The sequence below is a fragment of the Corella eumyota genome, chromosome 2, assembly GCF_963082875.1.
Source record: "Corella eumyota chromosome 2, kaCorEumy4.1, whole genome shotgun sequence".
NCBI lineage: Eukaryota > Metazoa > Chordata > Ascidiacea > Phlebobranchia > Corellidae > Corella > Corella eumyota.
In genome coordinates, this window is record NC_137491.1 from 3,753,811 (window position 1) to 3,769,141 (window position 15,331).

The window sequence follows — 15,331 nt, forward strand, 5'->3', positions numbered from 1 at the left end:
CGACACGTTTTTTAGATATTGATTATAATATTAGAAATTAAAAAAATTAAAAGTGTTTAATGAATATTAGGTTTGCCATCTGTACTACATTTTAATTATAAGTAGACTTTTTGTCTAACATAAAATACAATATTTGCTTACTTACCTTCTCGTTTGCAGTTTAAGTTTATGAAAGTATATTGGCTTTTGACTAACCAATATTGTCAACAAAGTAAATATACATAATAACAATATAATGTTACGTTGTCGTTTTATCATTTTTAACGCCAAGACTCTAAAAACAAAAAACGCATTAATTTATTCAAATCTAGTATATGGAACAGTTTGATTTTTGTCTAGTTGAAAAAAACAACTGACTTTATGCCAGTAGACTGAATAAAACGTAAACTAACGTTGCGGTAAAAATACGTAGGCTACTTATAGTTATTTCCTTAATAAGCCAGATAAAATATAAAATAGCTAGTTTGTTGGTTTTGTACGTAGATGATATCTTTACTAGACCATCCATAGAAACAAAACAAATAAATTCGTTAAATTAAAAAAGGTTTTTTCTACACCGTCCTTTTTTTCGCGTAATACAATCTACGCGGTAAATTACTATAAAAAGAAAAAAAATGGTTCATATTTTTTAATAATTAAAAAAATGTTGTATTATTTTGGCAGAGGTTTTACAAAACTTAAAAGTTTAATAATTCCTATTTTGAAATTAGGTTTTTAATTTTGTGAACAAAAAATAGTATTTTTTAAATCATTTATGTCAAGTTTAAAAAATAACAATAAGATTTGATTATATGAAAGTCATGTTAAATTACTGTTTTGTCTAAATTTAGTTAGGTTAATTTTACAATTTTCTTAACAAACTGCAGTTAAAAATAACTTTTATAAATGAAACCAAAATATTGTTAAATTAAAATAAACAATTGGTTGCATTAACTTGAAACCTGTTATTTAAATCGATTTCAAATGTTAAAAAAAATTACAAAAGGCATAGTTAGAGAGAACCGGCAGCGTGGTGTAGTGGTGATGAACACTTGCTACACCACACATGAGGTCGTGGGTTCAATCCCCACTGATCTCATGCTGTAGCGCCCTTAAGTAAGGCGATATAAACGGTATGAACTCCCGCTGAGCCAGAACTTGATCTGCAGCATAATTATCGGGCAATTATAATCTATAATATCCCAAACTGCCACAGGCAACTCGAGACTGGGTCGGAGTAACTGATGTTACTCTATGTTTAAGTCGCGCATTCAACTTTCCCACATCGAGGATAAAGATATATACAAACAAAAAACTTATTTAAAAATAACCTTATACGCTGGTAATCGCAAAATCTCATTCAGGGGTACTACATGAGCTAATGCAAGGCTGTTCATTGTTAACATAGTCTTCATACTATAATTATTATAACACATTTAATATAACATTCAACAAAACAAACAAAAAAAGGCAAAAATGATAATTTCACTGCGATAAATGAAGAATGAATACAAAAGTTATCAAAAAAAGGCAACTAAAAATGACATGTAAAAAAAACATTTAATGTATTTACATATTTTAAGATTGTATAATTTTAATTATTTTACTGCATCAACTATAGGAATTATTGTCAAGAGAAAAAAAACTTTTTATGATTATTGATTATGATTAATCAAAAATTAATAAAAAAACAATATTTTTATTCTCTGTAGTAATTATTAAAGATCTTTTATTAATATACAGAAAAAAATTTGCTTAATTTTAAATTTCCTTCTTTGACTAAAACAATAATTTCAAATATTTTAAATATTTTAAATATTAAAAAAAGCAATACAACAAAAATAGTGGCATATTATAAAGAACTAAAAATACAAAAATCTGCAAAAACATCTTGATTATTCTATACAGTATGATTGCCCTCACCAAGTTTAACAATTATCCAGTTCAAATTCTAATGCAAAATAATTAAGAATGCCAATAATTAATTTAAATAACAAAAAAATGTATAAATTAAAATTAAATAGTTAGCCTTATAAGGTAGCCTTTTGAATGTGAATTACCGGTTTTGCTAATTACAAAAGTCAAAATGCATAATAAAACAACTTCCAATCAATAAATTTTATTAATACTTTTGTTTTTATATCATTTTTATACTTATACCTATGTTATGGCCATATGCATTAACTTCCACAAAAACACAAGTCATATCGCAACCTGAGTTACAAAATTTTGCCCAAACAAAACCCTTTCCATCTTCAAGCCATATTTAATTAAAATAAAAGAATCTATTTACAATTCTTCTTGCTATATAATGTGTGTATTTTTGCAGAAGGCTATATAACATATGTTTTTATGTCACAAAATTGTCAATATTAGGCTTAAATATTGCACAGATAGGGGGTTTAGTTCTTTAGTCTATAGAAAAGAGAAAAAGAAATTCTGGGTGATTTTTAGAGCAACCAGGCGTCTGTATAAGTGACATCACATGATTTTAAATTCGGAAGAACTTGTTTTAAATGTGTAAAAGTTTTTTCTGAAACGGCGGTACTGTTTAAATTCAACGAACTAAGATTCTTCATAACTAAACAAAAAATGTTTTAATATTTAAGTCTTTTTTTTTGAATTAAAGAAAAACAAACTATATTAGAATAAAGTTTAAATAGGAGTGCAAATTTTTAAATGTTTTGCAAATTTTACTAGTGATAATGTTAGCACAGCTAATTTGTAAAAAAAATTAAAAAAAAGAAATTTAACAAAAGAAAATTTGAGCTCTATTAGCGTCGTCAGCCAAGTTTGTAATGCGGAAAGAGCGGAATTTTTATTACTTTACCCTAATCTTCCTTAGTGAATTCCACTCTTTTATGCATTTATTTTAGTACTACCCGTATAAGCTGCAAACAACGCTAATATAGCTTCAAAAATTAAACTTATTTGTACAAAATTTGACTAAAAAAAACATTAACCTAATGTAAAAAATTTAAAGTAAAATGTTATTATCAGAACTAATTTATCCAAATTACGTAAATTTATTTATTTTAATATACCTTATACCTTATACAGTTTCAAGAATAAACTACAAAAAATTAAATAATAATTTTACCTTCTAAACACTTGATTGCTGGATCGGTAACAAAAGTTTCACATAAATTTAGTTCGGTCAAATTGAGGAAATCACACAACTTTAAAAGTCCTACGTCGTCAAACTAAACAATAATAATTTTTGATTAAATTAAATTTTAAAAGTTTTTTAGAAAAAACTAATGGAGTCATATGTACTTCACAGTCCTCAAAAAAATAAACTGTAAGGCACAAAAAAGAATTGGCAAGGACTGTAAAGTACAAATGTTATATCTAATACATTTCAACAAGAAAAACTTAAAATTTGAACTGTAATTTTAATTTTTTACACTCAAGTAAAAAAAATATTTTGAACAGATTTTTATTTTTACTGTATAAAAAAGTTAAACATTTCAATTTTTTCAGATGTTTATACCATTATTGTATTAGCTTTTACCTGTGTACTCCACAAATTAAGTGATTTAATATTGGGAAGATCCTTTATTACATCAACACAGGCAGAAGTGACACAAGTAAAAGATAAATCCAAGATTTTCAAATTTCCCCATGAACCTGTGCTAAGTAGAGTCCGCAAATCGGAATCCTGAAAAAACATTTAACATTTTGATACCATTGAAAGTAAATACAAAAATCTATATACAATAGAGTTTAGTGATTCAATTTAAAGGCCTACAAAATAAATAAAACTGCCATTTGTGGTGTTTAGGTAAATTATCGCCAACAAATATTAATTGCCAGTTGCGACCATATTATAAGAAATAAAATCCCAATAATAGGGCAGGCTATTGACTAGTCCTTCTATGTCATAGTGCTAATACTAGTTATTAATGATTTAAACATCATAACTCTGGGCGTGGATATAAAAGTAATATCTAAATCAAGCTGTTAAGATGGTGTTTTTATATCTCAAACTATTATTAAAAATAAAATTGACATAAATTTTTAAGTTGACACGGTAATTCAAAAAAAACAACTTTAACCGATGAGAATTTAACGTTTAAGTTTTTAGTTTATTAAAATAAACAAGAAAACAGTGTTAGTAAATAGGCTTGTCCAGAAGATTAAACTTTGGTTTAGTTTGACCAAATTAACATGAAACCTAATTCACCTTTTACAGAAAATGCTTACTTTAGAAATAATAAAACAAAACTTACGTTTGAATTAGAAGCTAACTGAAACCTAGTTGGTCCCTCTGTGTTAACTGGAGTTAATAAAATCGAATTAACCTCGGAGTAAGCTTCATCTCCACTTTTGGTGCACCTTAAAGCTGAGATAACTTGAAGTTGTTTCTGTTCATCACTTATTATCGACAATAGCAAAATCTCTTTTAATACCTGAAGTTTTTTTATAAATAAAATAGAGTAACAGAATATGTAAAAATTGCAAAAAATAATTTGTTGAGTAATTTACTATTATATGCTTAAACACTTGAATATAAGACCAGCTTAGGGTAACATCATGAGATTAATATTATCCTAAACTTGTACAACTTGAGACTGGGTTAGAGTAATATTATAAGGTCAAAATTATCTTGAACTTATACAACTTGGGACTGGGTTAAGGTAATATTAAAAGGTCAATAATATCTTAAACTTGTACACTTCAGACTGGGTTGTGGTAAAAATGTGATGTCAATATTATCTTGTGATGTCAAAAATGTGATGTCAATATTATCTTAAACTTGTACAATTTATGACCGAGTTGTAAACCAAGTCAATCTATATTTAAATTAAATACAACTTAAGATTGGAGCAGTAAGATAACTGTTATGAAATGTTAAAATATAAGATGTATAATCAAAGTTTAGATTTTTTTAATAAATTTTAAAATAAGACAAAACAAGTAATTGCTTATCAGCAATTTAAAAAGTTTATTTCTAAATAAAAAAAATCTATAGAAAACCTAAATGGCATTTTTTAACAATACTTTTAAAATAACAATCCAGTTAAAATCAATGAGTAAGACCTAAAAAACAATTAAATGACTAAGTTTTGACGTAAAAAATTAATGTATAAATAATAGGGAAGCTAAATTTCTTACTTAGAATATTTTTAAATTGCTTACTTACACAAAAATACAAAAAAAAAAAAATTGATTCAAGCAAAAGTTTGAATTAAAAAATTGAAAGATAAATTTTAATAAAATACAAACTTTACAAACCTTTATCATTATTAAGTTTTCCCGCACTGCCAACATAATAACAGCTTGAAGATGGAAATCACTTAACATTGTAAGAAATTTTCTTATCTTTCCCGAATGTGTGTTCGGATCTATAAGTGCTTTAACCTAAATAAAATTCATTTTATATAAAAAAAAAGTAACTTACCCTACTTATAAATTTGGCCTTATAGTATTACTAAAATTCATTTAATAAAAAAAGTACTTTCTTATTTTATCTTTAACATAAAACAACATTATTAATGAAAATATTTTTAATTATTTTTTATTTCAGTTCGATTTATATTTTCATTTTTTTATTCTTAATTTAAAAAAGCCGAATTCTACAACAAATTGGAAGACTATAATCCAGCTTACTAACTTGTCAGTTTGGCAAGTTTTGTTAGCACCTTACTCAAGGGCATTATAACTTAGAAACAGAAAGGTGATCTTTAGACCTTAAGTAATAAAGCATTTTTTTAACAACTTGGCCACATTTTTTATTTATTTAGTATATACATTGTTTTATAATTATGAATACTAATACTAATTCATTGCTTATATTTTAATTATTGTAATATGGCAATTTATTTGCAAACCACAAACAGTTGTTTTTAATTTCAAATTTTAGTAAAATAGACATGCATATTTTCTACAGAGCTACATTAACCTGTCTTACACTTAGAATTTTAATTGTAATAATATGGCCAAAACTCGCAACCTTTTTCTTCGCCCACCAAAATCTGCAGTTTTATTTATTTAAAAGCCTATAAACTACATACACACATATATATATATATATATATATATATCTTCTACTAAGCTCCATTATATATAAATAGTTTTTTTGAAAAGCCTACCATTTTTGTAAATAATTTTCCACCATCGGTGCACAGTTTATTGTTGGGACTAAATATCTCAAACCAACTATTCCGACCTTCTCGAACAGGGAGAACACATTTCACAGCTGATTCCCGATCATCAGAGGCAAATTTTTCAATCACTGAGTACATTAACCTAACCAAAATCAAATAAATAAAAAATTTCAAAGATAACATTTTAAAAGAAATAAAAATGTTGAATTTAAAATTAATTTTACAATGTATTAAAGAAAACTATGAAAGTATTTTTCTTAAATTGATATATTTGTAAATATTAAAGACATTAGTTATATATTTAAAAACATCATTAAAATACATTTAACATGAATGTTTACTTAACTTTACTTTCGTATTAGGTTTTATTAAACAAATATATTATTATGTTTGATTTACTTACCTTATAAAATCTTTGCTTAGAAGGGCTCTAAAAATATTAAATATAAGAATTATTAAATTAAATACTTCAACAAATATTAAATAAATCTTAAAAATAAAAAAGTTATAGTTATAATAGGATAAAGATAATAAAACTGCTAAAATTAGGTAAAAAATGTTTTTTTTTGAATAAAGTCTGTTAGCAAAATTGTAATTTAATTAGTAATTTTTTTTTCATTATTTTAAACACCTTTAAAATTTATTTAAAACCCTTAAAAATAAAAAACTAAATAAAAATTAAACAACATACTCATCAGGAAAAGGTAAGGGTTGCAAAAATGAAGCAAGGCCTGCTGTCCAATCTGACATTGTAGAACTAAAAATAAAAAAGTTAAATAAAGAAAATATGTATTGCCTAAGGTGCTAATTGTGATGTCATTATAAAACCTGAGGTCACAGGTTTAACTCCCGATGAGGGCGTGTTGTGGTCTCCCATTATAAAGTGTCAACAGAAAAAAAATCAGATTAATATTAAGAGAATAATAATTAAATAAAAAAAAAATAATAATATACCACTATTGGGTTATAAAGTTTATTTTAAATGTTAATTTTATCAGAACAAATTACGATTTACAACCAAACTGAATATTTACAATGGATAAAAACAAGTTTTCATATTAGGATAAAAAAGACTTAAAAAAATTTTAATATTTTTTTACAGACACACTTATCTCTATCTATAAAAAATTTAAAATGTTGTTATTTATATCTTTAAACAATCATGAAAACACTATTAGTTCAGTGTAAGTGTCAATTATCATTAAATTTAAATCATAAATCATTTATTTTCATAAACATTTGATTTTGTTGACGTCATTTCTTAATGGCCACTTTTGTTTTGCACGTTTTATGGTTGTATTTTTAGGCGTTTACAGACATATTATTGAGATTAACGATAATTATTTTTGGCAGATTTAGAGGTGTCTTATTTATTAAAATTTGGTGTTCTTTACACAGTCTTGAATTAAATTAGGATTTTCAAATTAAACTTTTTGTAATTTAATTTTAAAAAAAAGACAAAAAAAATTGATAAACTTTTTTGTTTAAAAACTTGTTTATTATTTTGTTTTATAATACCAGTTGACCAAATTAATGAATATTAAGTAGCCCATGTAAAACTATAATTTACTAAACAACTGTTATATAGCCCAATTTAAATATTTTTTTCTAAAATTGTAAAAACTTACATTTCATTTATAACCTCGACGAATAATTTTAACATTTCCTTCCTCTCGATGGCGTCATCTAGTGGTGAACTTTCCTCAATCTTTAACTTCTGGTTTTCCTCCGAATAACTTTCTTTCAAATTCATGTTGGCTAAAAAAAAGAAAAAAAAAATTTTCTGAAGGGCAGAATGTTGTATAATATTAGGGGTAAAAGAGGTATAAGTAAAGTTTAAAATGGTAAAACAATCAGTCATTATTTGAAACTCATTGTTATTTTATATAACCTCAAAATAAACCCGATACAATAATTAATAAATTATCTCTGATGACGTAAAATATTGATTGCCTAAAGCTAGTCATAGTTCATAAATCTACTGTTTTAAAATGATTTTTTTTAAATACGTATTTAAAACTACTCATTAAAACAGAACGTTGTTAAGTGTTTTAACTTTTGATATGAACAAAAATTATAGAAAACTACACAGAGATTATTATGAGGTCAACAACTGGGTTGGGGTGATATCATAAAGTCACTAAAAATTTAAATTTGTACAACCAAAAACTGGGTTGGAGTAATATTATAAGATCAATAATATCTTAAACTTTTCTTATTTGAGACTGGGTTGGAGTAATATTATAAGGTCAATAATATCTTGAACTTGTCTTATTTGAGACTGGGTTGGAGTAATATTATAAGGTCAATAATATCTTGAACTTGTCTTATTTGAGACTGGGTTGGAGTTATATTATAAGGTCAATAATATCTTAAACTTGTCTAATTTGAGACTGGGTTGGAGTAATATTATAAGGTCAATAATATTTTAAACTTGTCTTATTTGAGACTGGGTTGGAGTAATATTATAAGGTCAATAATATCTTAAACTTGTACAACTTGTGACTGGGTTGAAGTAATATTATAAGGTCAATAATATCTTAAACTTGTACCACTTAATACCAGTTTGGAGTTAGGACAATTTAAATTGTTGAAAAATAAAGTGCAGTTTTTTTTAATATAATAAAAAGGCAATACAGGTAAACAAAAAAAATGAAATACCTTGATTACAATTGGAAGGTTTGATTTCCACCACTTTTGGTTTTAATAATGCTTCTTGTGTGGCATTTTTAAGGTTTTTAATTTCCACATCCCGCAAATTATTCAATACATTGTGGTAAGCATGGACAGTATTATGAAACTGATTTTTTGAGTTGTTTTTAAGCGATTGTTTTTCCGATTTTTCCGATTTTTCTCTGTAAAAATTAATTTTTTTTTATTTTTGTTTAAAATACAAAAAACATAAAAAAAAAATTTTTTTGTTAAAAGTTTACAAAAACCCAAAAAAAATGATTTAAAATACAAAAAAGTAAGTCAATATTAAATAAAAACAGGTTAAAGGCAAAAAAAAGTTAAAAATGTATTTTTATGGATTATTTAATATGATTATGTAAATTAAAAATTTATTAAATAAAGCTTTTAAATTTCTTTAAAACTACTTACTTATCATCATATGGTTTAGCATAAGACTGATATATACCAGATAAGCAAATCGCGACAAAGTTGTTCAAAATTCGAAAATGCGGACACTGGCTCATCGGACCATGCATTTTTTGGATAAATTTTTTTACTGTTTCAAGTCCGTTATTTTGAGAATTTAAGGCTTGGATATATTCAATGACGAATGTTCTCAAGTGAGGACTTTTACCAAAATCCTGAAAATTAAAAAATATTGTTTCTAAGCATTTTGTTAATAATCAAGCATTTTTATGAAAGTCTGATTTTTAAAAGCATTTTAAAATAGATTTTTTCTTTTTTTTTCACTTATAGCTTAAATAATACAGAAATGTTAATTTACTACAAACTTTAAGTCTTATATTCATAGCATTATTTGTTAAATTTTATTTTTATTTTTAAAGTAAACAAACGCACAAAAAAAAACATATTTAAATTTAACTAGAACCCCAGATGTAAAACAAAATTAAAAATACTCCAGTAGGCATCAAAAACACATTTAAAAATAAAATAAATCAAAATTTAAATATAGTTTGGTTTAGGTGGTCAAAAAGCCTCAAGGGCAAAAAGGAAATACTTAAAATTGTTCAAAATCGATGACTCATTCAGGCGTATTTATAACTGAATGTAAGTGACATTTAAATACGTAGTTTCCTTAAAAACCGGTAAAATTAACTAAATCTTACAAAGAAAATTATAACCCAAAAAATCAAATTTTATTCAAATTTTTTTTAATTTTTCCGATTTTAAATATATAATATTATAAATTGTAAATTTAAAAATATTCCTTTTTTCTAAATGAATAAATACAACAGTATAAACAAACTCTGATTTAAATTCAGAAATTTAAATAATTAATTTCACTTTATAGTGTTAAATTATTAAGTTAAATCAGATAATAGTAAGACGTTAACAGTATTTTCTATTTAGGGATAATTTGTTTTAACCTTTATGACATATAAGTCTGTAAGCTATGTCTATATCTTAAAATAGTTTTTAAATTTAAATAACCGAAATATGCAAAAATATATTAATTAAAGTCTACCTACTAAATGCCAAAATAAATAATATATTAAATCTTATTTTATTAAAACAAAATATGAACTAGAAAAAAATTATTTTAAAAATTAAAAAAATTACTTACTACGTTGTGTTTTAAAATCTGTTGCACAATCGGAACAAATATTTCGATGACTATTAAACTTTTTGGCGAGTTTCGGCAATGCTGTAAAAAAAATTATATTAAATAAAATTTAGAATATAAGTGTATTTAGTCAGGTATATCAAACAAAAAAATCACATAAAAAGCTGTAAAATAAAAATCAAATAAATTTTATTTGTTCCAAGATGCTAAAAAATACCAAAAATTACTTTTATAAAATCCTTCAGTTAAAATAAATTTATAACGTTTATGAGCGTAAATATTTGATAAATTAATAAATTGTATATAACTTCTACCTTAACCCTTTTATCAAATTAAAATAGTAAACAACAAATTACTATGACGTCATATTAGACAGGTAGAACGTACTTAAGATAACAAGTAGCAAATGACGTATATGTGTTTGACACTTATGTCTGGTGTTGGGAAAAAAATAATATTGAAAACTTTTTAAAAGAATTATTTGGCAAAAATTAAAATAAAATGAAATACGAAATGTTGAAATAATATTTTTTTTGTTTTCACAAAACTATTTTGTCTAAAATTATATTTTTATTATAGTTAAAAATAAGATTTTTTAAGGATATTTAAAATTAACTTTGTGTTATTAATTATTGGGTTATTTTTACCCCATATTTTATATTTAAAGTTGACAAAATTAGGGGGTTTTATTTCACAATTAAAAACAAATTTAAAACTAACTATAAAAAACTAAATTTAATTTTTAAAACAAATAAGCCGGCTATTTTTTATATTTACATCAGAATTTTTCTAAGTTTTAAATATTAATAGAATATATATAAAATGGTTAGGTTACCATGACTAGTCAAAATTCACTTTAAAACGAAAAAAAACAAAAAAATGCCTAAAAAAAGGTTACTGGTTATTAAATAGACCGTGTCAAAATTATTTGCAACATGAACCCTTGACAAAATTGCATTCATGCAATAATTCTATTTAAAGAATTTTCAATTGGCTTTTGATTCAATTTAAGCTTCTATTATAAACGAGGAATACCGCAAAACCCAAAAAATACAATGGCTTTTTATATCTGTCTTCTTATTAAATTACTTTTAAAAATAGAGTATAATCGTATTACCGCTTCTAGTGAATTATTAATAATCAATATAAACTGTTAGAATGAATGTCGGTAACAAATTTAAACAAGAATTTATTAAAATTGTAGGTACAAATTCTTGGTAATATAAATTGAATTAAATTTTTCACTTACTTTGGTGAAAAAGTTACAAATTTCGAAGGAAGGTTGATTTTTTTCTACTAAAGGTGCCAGAGTCTTAAAAAATATAAATAAATTTATTACTTATTATGTTGAATAATATAAACTTACGATAAAACTTCAATACTATAACATAGACTTTAAATTCCAAATAATCTTTTTTTTCAAATTTAGAAAAAAATAAAAAATTTGTTAGTAAAATAAAACAATTTGTTAGTTTTTAAACAAATTATAATTTTTTCCCAATAAAAATATATACCAAAAACCAAATAATTAAAAAATTTATCAGCATTATCAGATTATTAAAAAAGGGAGTTGTTATCTAGTATAACGTCATTACTTCATCAACAACTAGTACCACGTCATACTAGTTTAAGATGATTAAAATCATGATCAACTTACCTTAATAAGTATTTCATCAGTGTTATGACTCATCAGGTCTGATTTCTGAAGATAAAAATCAAAAACAACAGTTATAGTTAATTTTATTTAACTTTCTAAACAACTTAACTAGGTTTAAAATTAATCTTTTATGCATAAATTTACATATATACTTTTAATTAAGTTACGGTTTAACAAATAAAAAAGTACAAAATATCTAAATTATATTTATTTAGATTCTAAAAAAATTTAAATTAAAAAGAAAATTTGGTATAATTTTAGACCAATTTAACAATTTAGTTTAAATGTGAAATTGTATAATTTAAAAAATTACCTTTGTAAGTACACCAGACACTATTTCAAGGATAGATCTGTGGGTATCGTCGGCATATAATGAACTGTTAAGAGCTAAAGTCACTAATACCTAAACAAAAATAAAATTATTATTTTTTAGCTTTGTGCAGCTTTTATACCAACTTTCCAAAAAAAATTGTATTAATCTATAAAACAGCATAATTTCTAATTATTATTTTGTTTTTAACAATTTTTAAAGCGAAAAAAAAGACTTTAAAGAAAATTTTATTTAAAATGTGTAATCTTAAACTTCAATGCTGCTGATTTAACTCAAAAAATCCAATTTTTAATTCAGAAAAAATAAATGATTCCTACTTGCAATTCAGCAATCAGTGATTCTGCAGTAGTTGCATTATATAAAAACTTCCTGTATGCATCAACATTTACCTGTTTAAATTCAAATAAATTTTCTCTTTTATAAATTTAATTTGACACAAATAGCAAAAAAGTATGAATACAAAAATTTTTTTTAGCTGTATTTAATACTAAAATTGTAATAAAGACACTTAAGATATATACTTTAACTCCCCTTTTTTTTAATTCAAACAGTAATTTTTTATAAATATTAACATCTTACCTTCCATTGTAAAGTATGAAACCAAATGTCGCGTTGGTTGCAATAAGAAACCTAAAAAAATAAACACCCATTAACAAAACTTTAACACAAAATCCATAAAAAATTGGAAATTTTATCAAGAGTTTTCTTACCTCTAGAAGGAATGCAAATTTGCAACAAATCACTTTAATCTGAAAGCGGGAATCTCTCGGGTAATCAACACAAACTGCATGTCTTATACTTGAGTATGGAATGGGTTGTTGAAAAACACCAGAATTCTAGGAAAATAAAAGCGATCTTAAAATAGTGGGCACAGTCAAAAAGATGGATATACTTTTGACTAAGTCTGTGATAAAATAAACTAAAAATTATTTGTATAGCCTATAGTTTTAATAAAGAACCATTGGTAAAGATAATTTTTATTAAGGTTTTTAAAACATTACAACATTCCTAAAAACTAGTTTTAATTTTAAGACTTTTTTAATATATATAATATTAATAATAATAATAATAATAATAACAAAATATTTTTTTGTTATTTTTTTCATTTTTTTAAAATCTTACTGTTTTTGAGAAAATTTCATATTTTCCCAGAATAATGTAATGCGTTTCCCAGGGCTTCTTTCTTCCAGTAAAAATAGATTTACCAAATCCTTTTGCACAGGTATCATCATAAGGTTGAGCCTTTACAGTACCTTCTGTGTACATGCTGTAAGTGTTCTTACACACCTCGTGATTAATATCTGATGTGCTTCGCGTTAACTTTGTTTTAGCGAACTCTAAAAATAATTTTCACTTTTTCAATTCAAGTTTTTTTAAAATAACTTTCTTTTTAAATATAGCTCGCTCTATTTTATTATTAAATTAGTTAAGGCATTATTAACCTTGTGGTTTTTTTCTGTTTATATTCACATTGACCTATTTATCATCACCTAAACTTAACATCTGAGCTGAAATATAAGTATACTCTTGCCAATAAGACTACGAATTAATTTACACCATAAATTAATACCCTAACTGATAATTAATAACTAATTGAACAGAAATATTTCTAAATAATTGCTACTGTTACACTAAAATATAACTGACTTTAAAATTTGTATGATTTAAATGTATTACTAATATAATTCTACCTATAAATATTCATTTATTTTTAAAGTTATTTTACAAAAACATACAACGTCTGATGAATTAGATACTGTGACATCATATATGCCATTTGTCGTGAAATATTTAAATAATTGTGGTCCTATTATAACTAAATGTGATACATCCTGTTAAGCTATTTTTAACTTTTTTAGACAAAATAAACTCTGCTATTATATATAAATAAAATTAATTTGTATAGACTAGACAAAAAGGCTTCATTAATATTAGAAAATTTAAATACTAACTAAGATAATTAAAAAAGTTATTTAAATTTTATGATAAAAAAACACTAACAAAATTACTTGATAATTTAAAAGCTGTTTTAATCTTAATATTAATACACACCAAAAAAAATATCATACAAATTCTGTAAAAAAAATTTAAAAGAAAATTTATTTTCCAAAAAAACCTAATACCTTCATTATTCTTCTTTGGAGATTTAACTTTCAAGCTTTGTGAAGTATTTTTAACTCTTGACCATTGAAATTTGCTATTGGAGCTTATATTTGGTTTGTTGGAAGACATAATTATGCTTGTTTTTTTTCAAACAACTTTTTTTACATGATTATTAAACTGCGTATTTTGTTTAAAAAAGCTAAAAATAACTCCATTTATTTTAAATTTTGAAGTCAAGATATCAATTATACAATTTTAAAACTAAGTAACCTAATAGTCCTAATACATGAATTTTTCCAATAATTTTAAGATTAATTAACACAACAAAATAAAGGTTTAAAATGCTAAATTTGCAACAAAAAAAAATTGCAAAATTCCTGTTTTTTTACATTTTAGACCGACAATAAATTAAAAGATACAATAATAATGAAGTAAACTATACCTGTATACATCTAAATACTAGATAAATTAGAAACTACATATATAAATTTATAAAACCACACTTGCAGACTTACAAAGAATATACAAATACGCTTAACTTTGTAAACACTTTCTTTACCAACCTTCCAAAAAAAACAAATTTTGTAACGTAAATAAGTTGCAATTTTGCAGGATATAATTTTTTTTGTTAGCCCTTATGGCATAGGCAGATAGGCGTATAATTAATGTAATAAAGTTAAACTAACTGCCTCCATTTCCTTAACTTAACTAAAACTTTTTTCTTTATACTTTAGAGACGTGACTACATAAATTTTGTTTACATTAAAAAACCACATCAAGCAAAGCAAAATGCATGTTCAGTGCCATCAGCCCGCAGCTGTTTAGCGAACAGGTTGCAAAATTATCAACAAATCATTTTAAAGGGTGCAGAAAATGGCGGAAAGAAAATGAAA

General features: G+C 24.4%; 1 protein-coding gene across 1 annotated transcript; it reads right to left on the reverse strand.

Moving 5' to 3' along the window:
• Positions 1 to 1,475: 1,475 nt before the first annotated feature.
• Positions 1,476 to 14,632, reverse strand: LOC145742059 (C-Maf-inducing protein-like). Its single transcript, XM_082559803.1, has 20 exons — positions 14,459 to 14,632; positions 13,458 to 13,672; positions 13,046 to 13,171; positions 12,915 to 12,965; positions 12,653 to 12,724; positions 12,318 to 12,407; positions 12,005 to 12,049; positions 11,597 to 11,659; positions 10,348 to 10,428; positions 9,192 to 9,403; positions 8,751 to 8,944; positions 7,718 to 7,847; positions 6,781 to 6,846; positions 6,493 to 6,519; positions 6,075 to 6,231; positions 5,218 to 5,343; positions 4,212 to 4,391; positions 3,494 to 3,640; positions 3,080 to 3,182; positions 1,476 to 2,560 (listed from the first exon to the last, which is right to left on the reverse strand). Exons 1-20 carry the CDS (start codon positions 14,565 to 14,567, stop codon positions 2,430 to 2,432), a joined length of 2,325 nt encoding a protein of 774 aa, XP_082415929.1. The 5' UTR covers positions 14,568 to 14,632; the 3' UTR covers positions 1,476 to 2,429.
• Positions 14,633 to 15,331: the final 699 nt, after the last annotated feature.

Coding starts and splice junctions, on each gene's coding strand:
- LOC145742059 (XM_082559803.1), bottom strand. CDS start 14,567: ATGTCTTCCAACAAACCAAATATAAGCTCCAATAGCAAATTTCAATGG. Junction 12,408..12,652: donor CACTGATTGCTGAATTGCAA/GTAGGAATCATT, acceptor ATTTTTGTTTAG/GTATTAGTGACTTTAGCTCT. Junction 10,429..11,596: donor TTTGTAACTTTTTCACCAAA/GTAAGTGAAAAA, acceptor TTTTTTTTACAG/CATTGCCGAAACTCGCCAAA.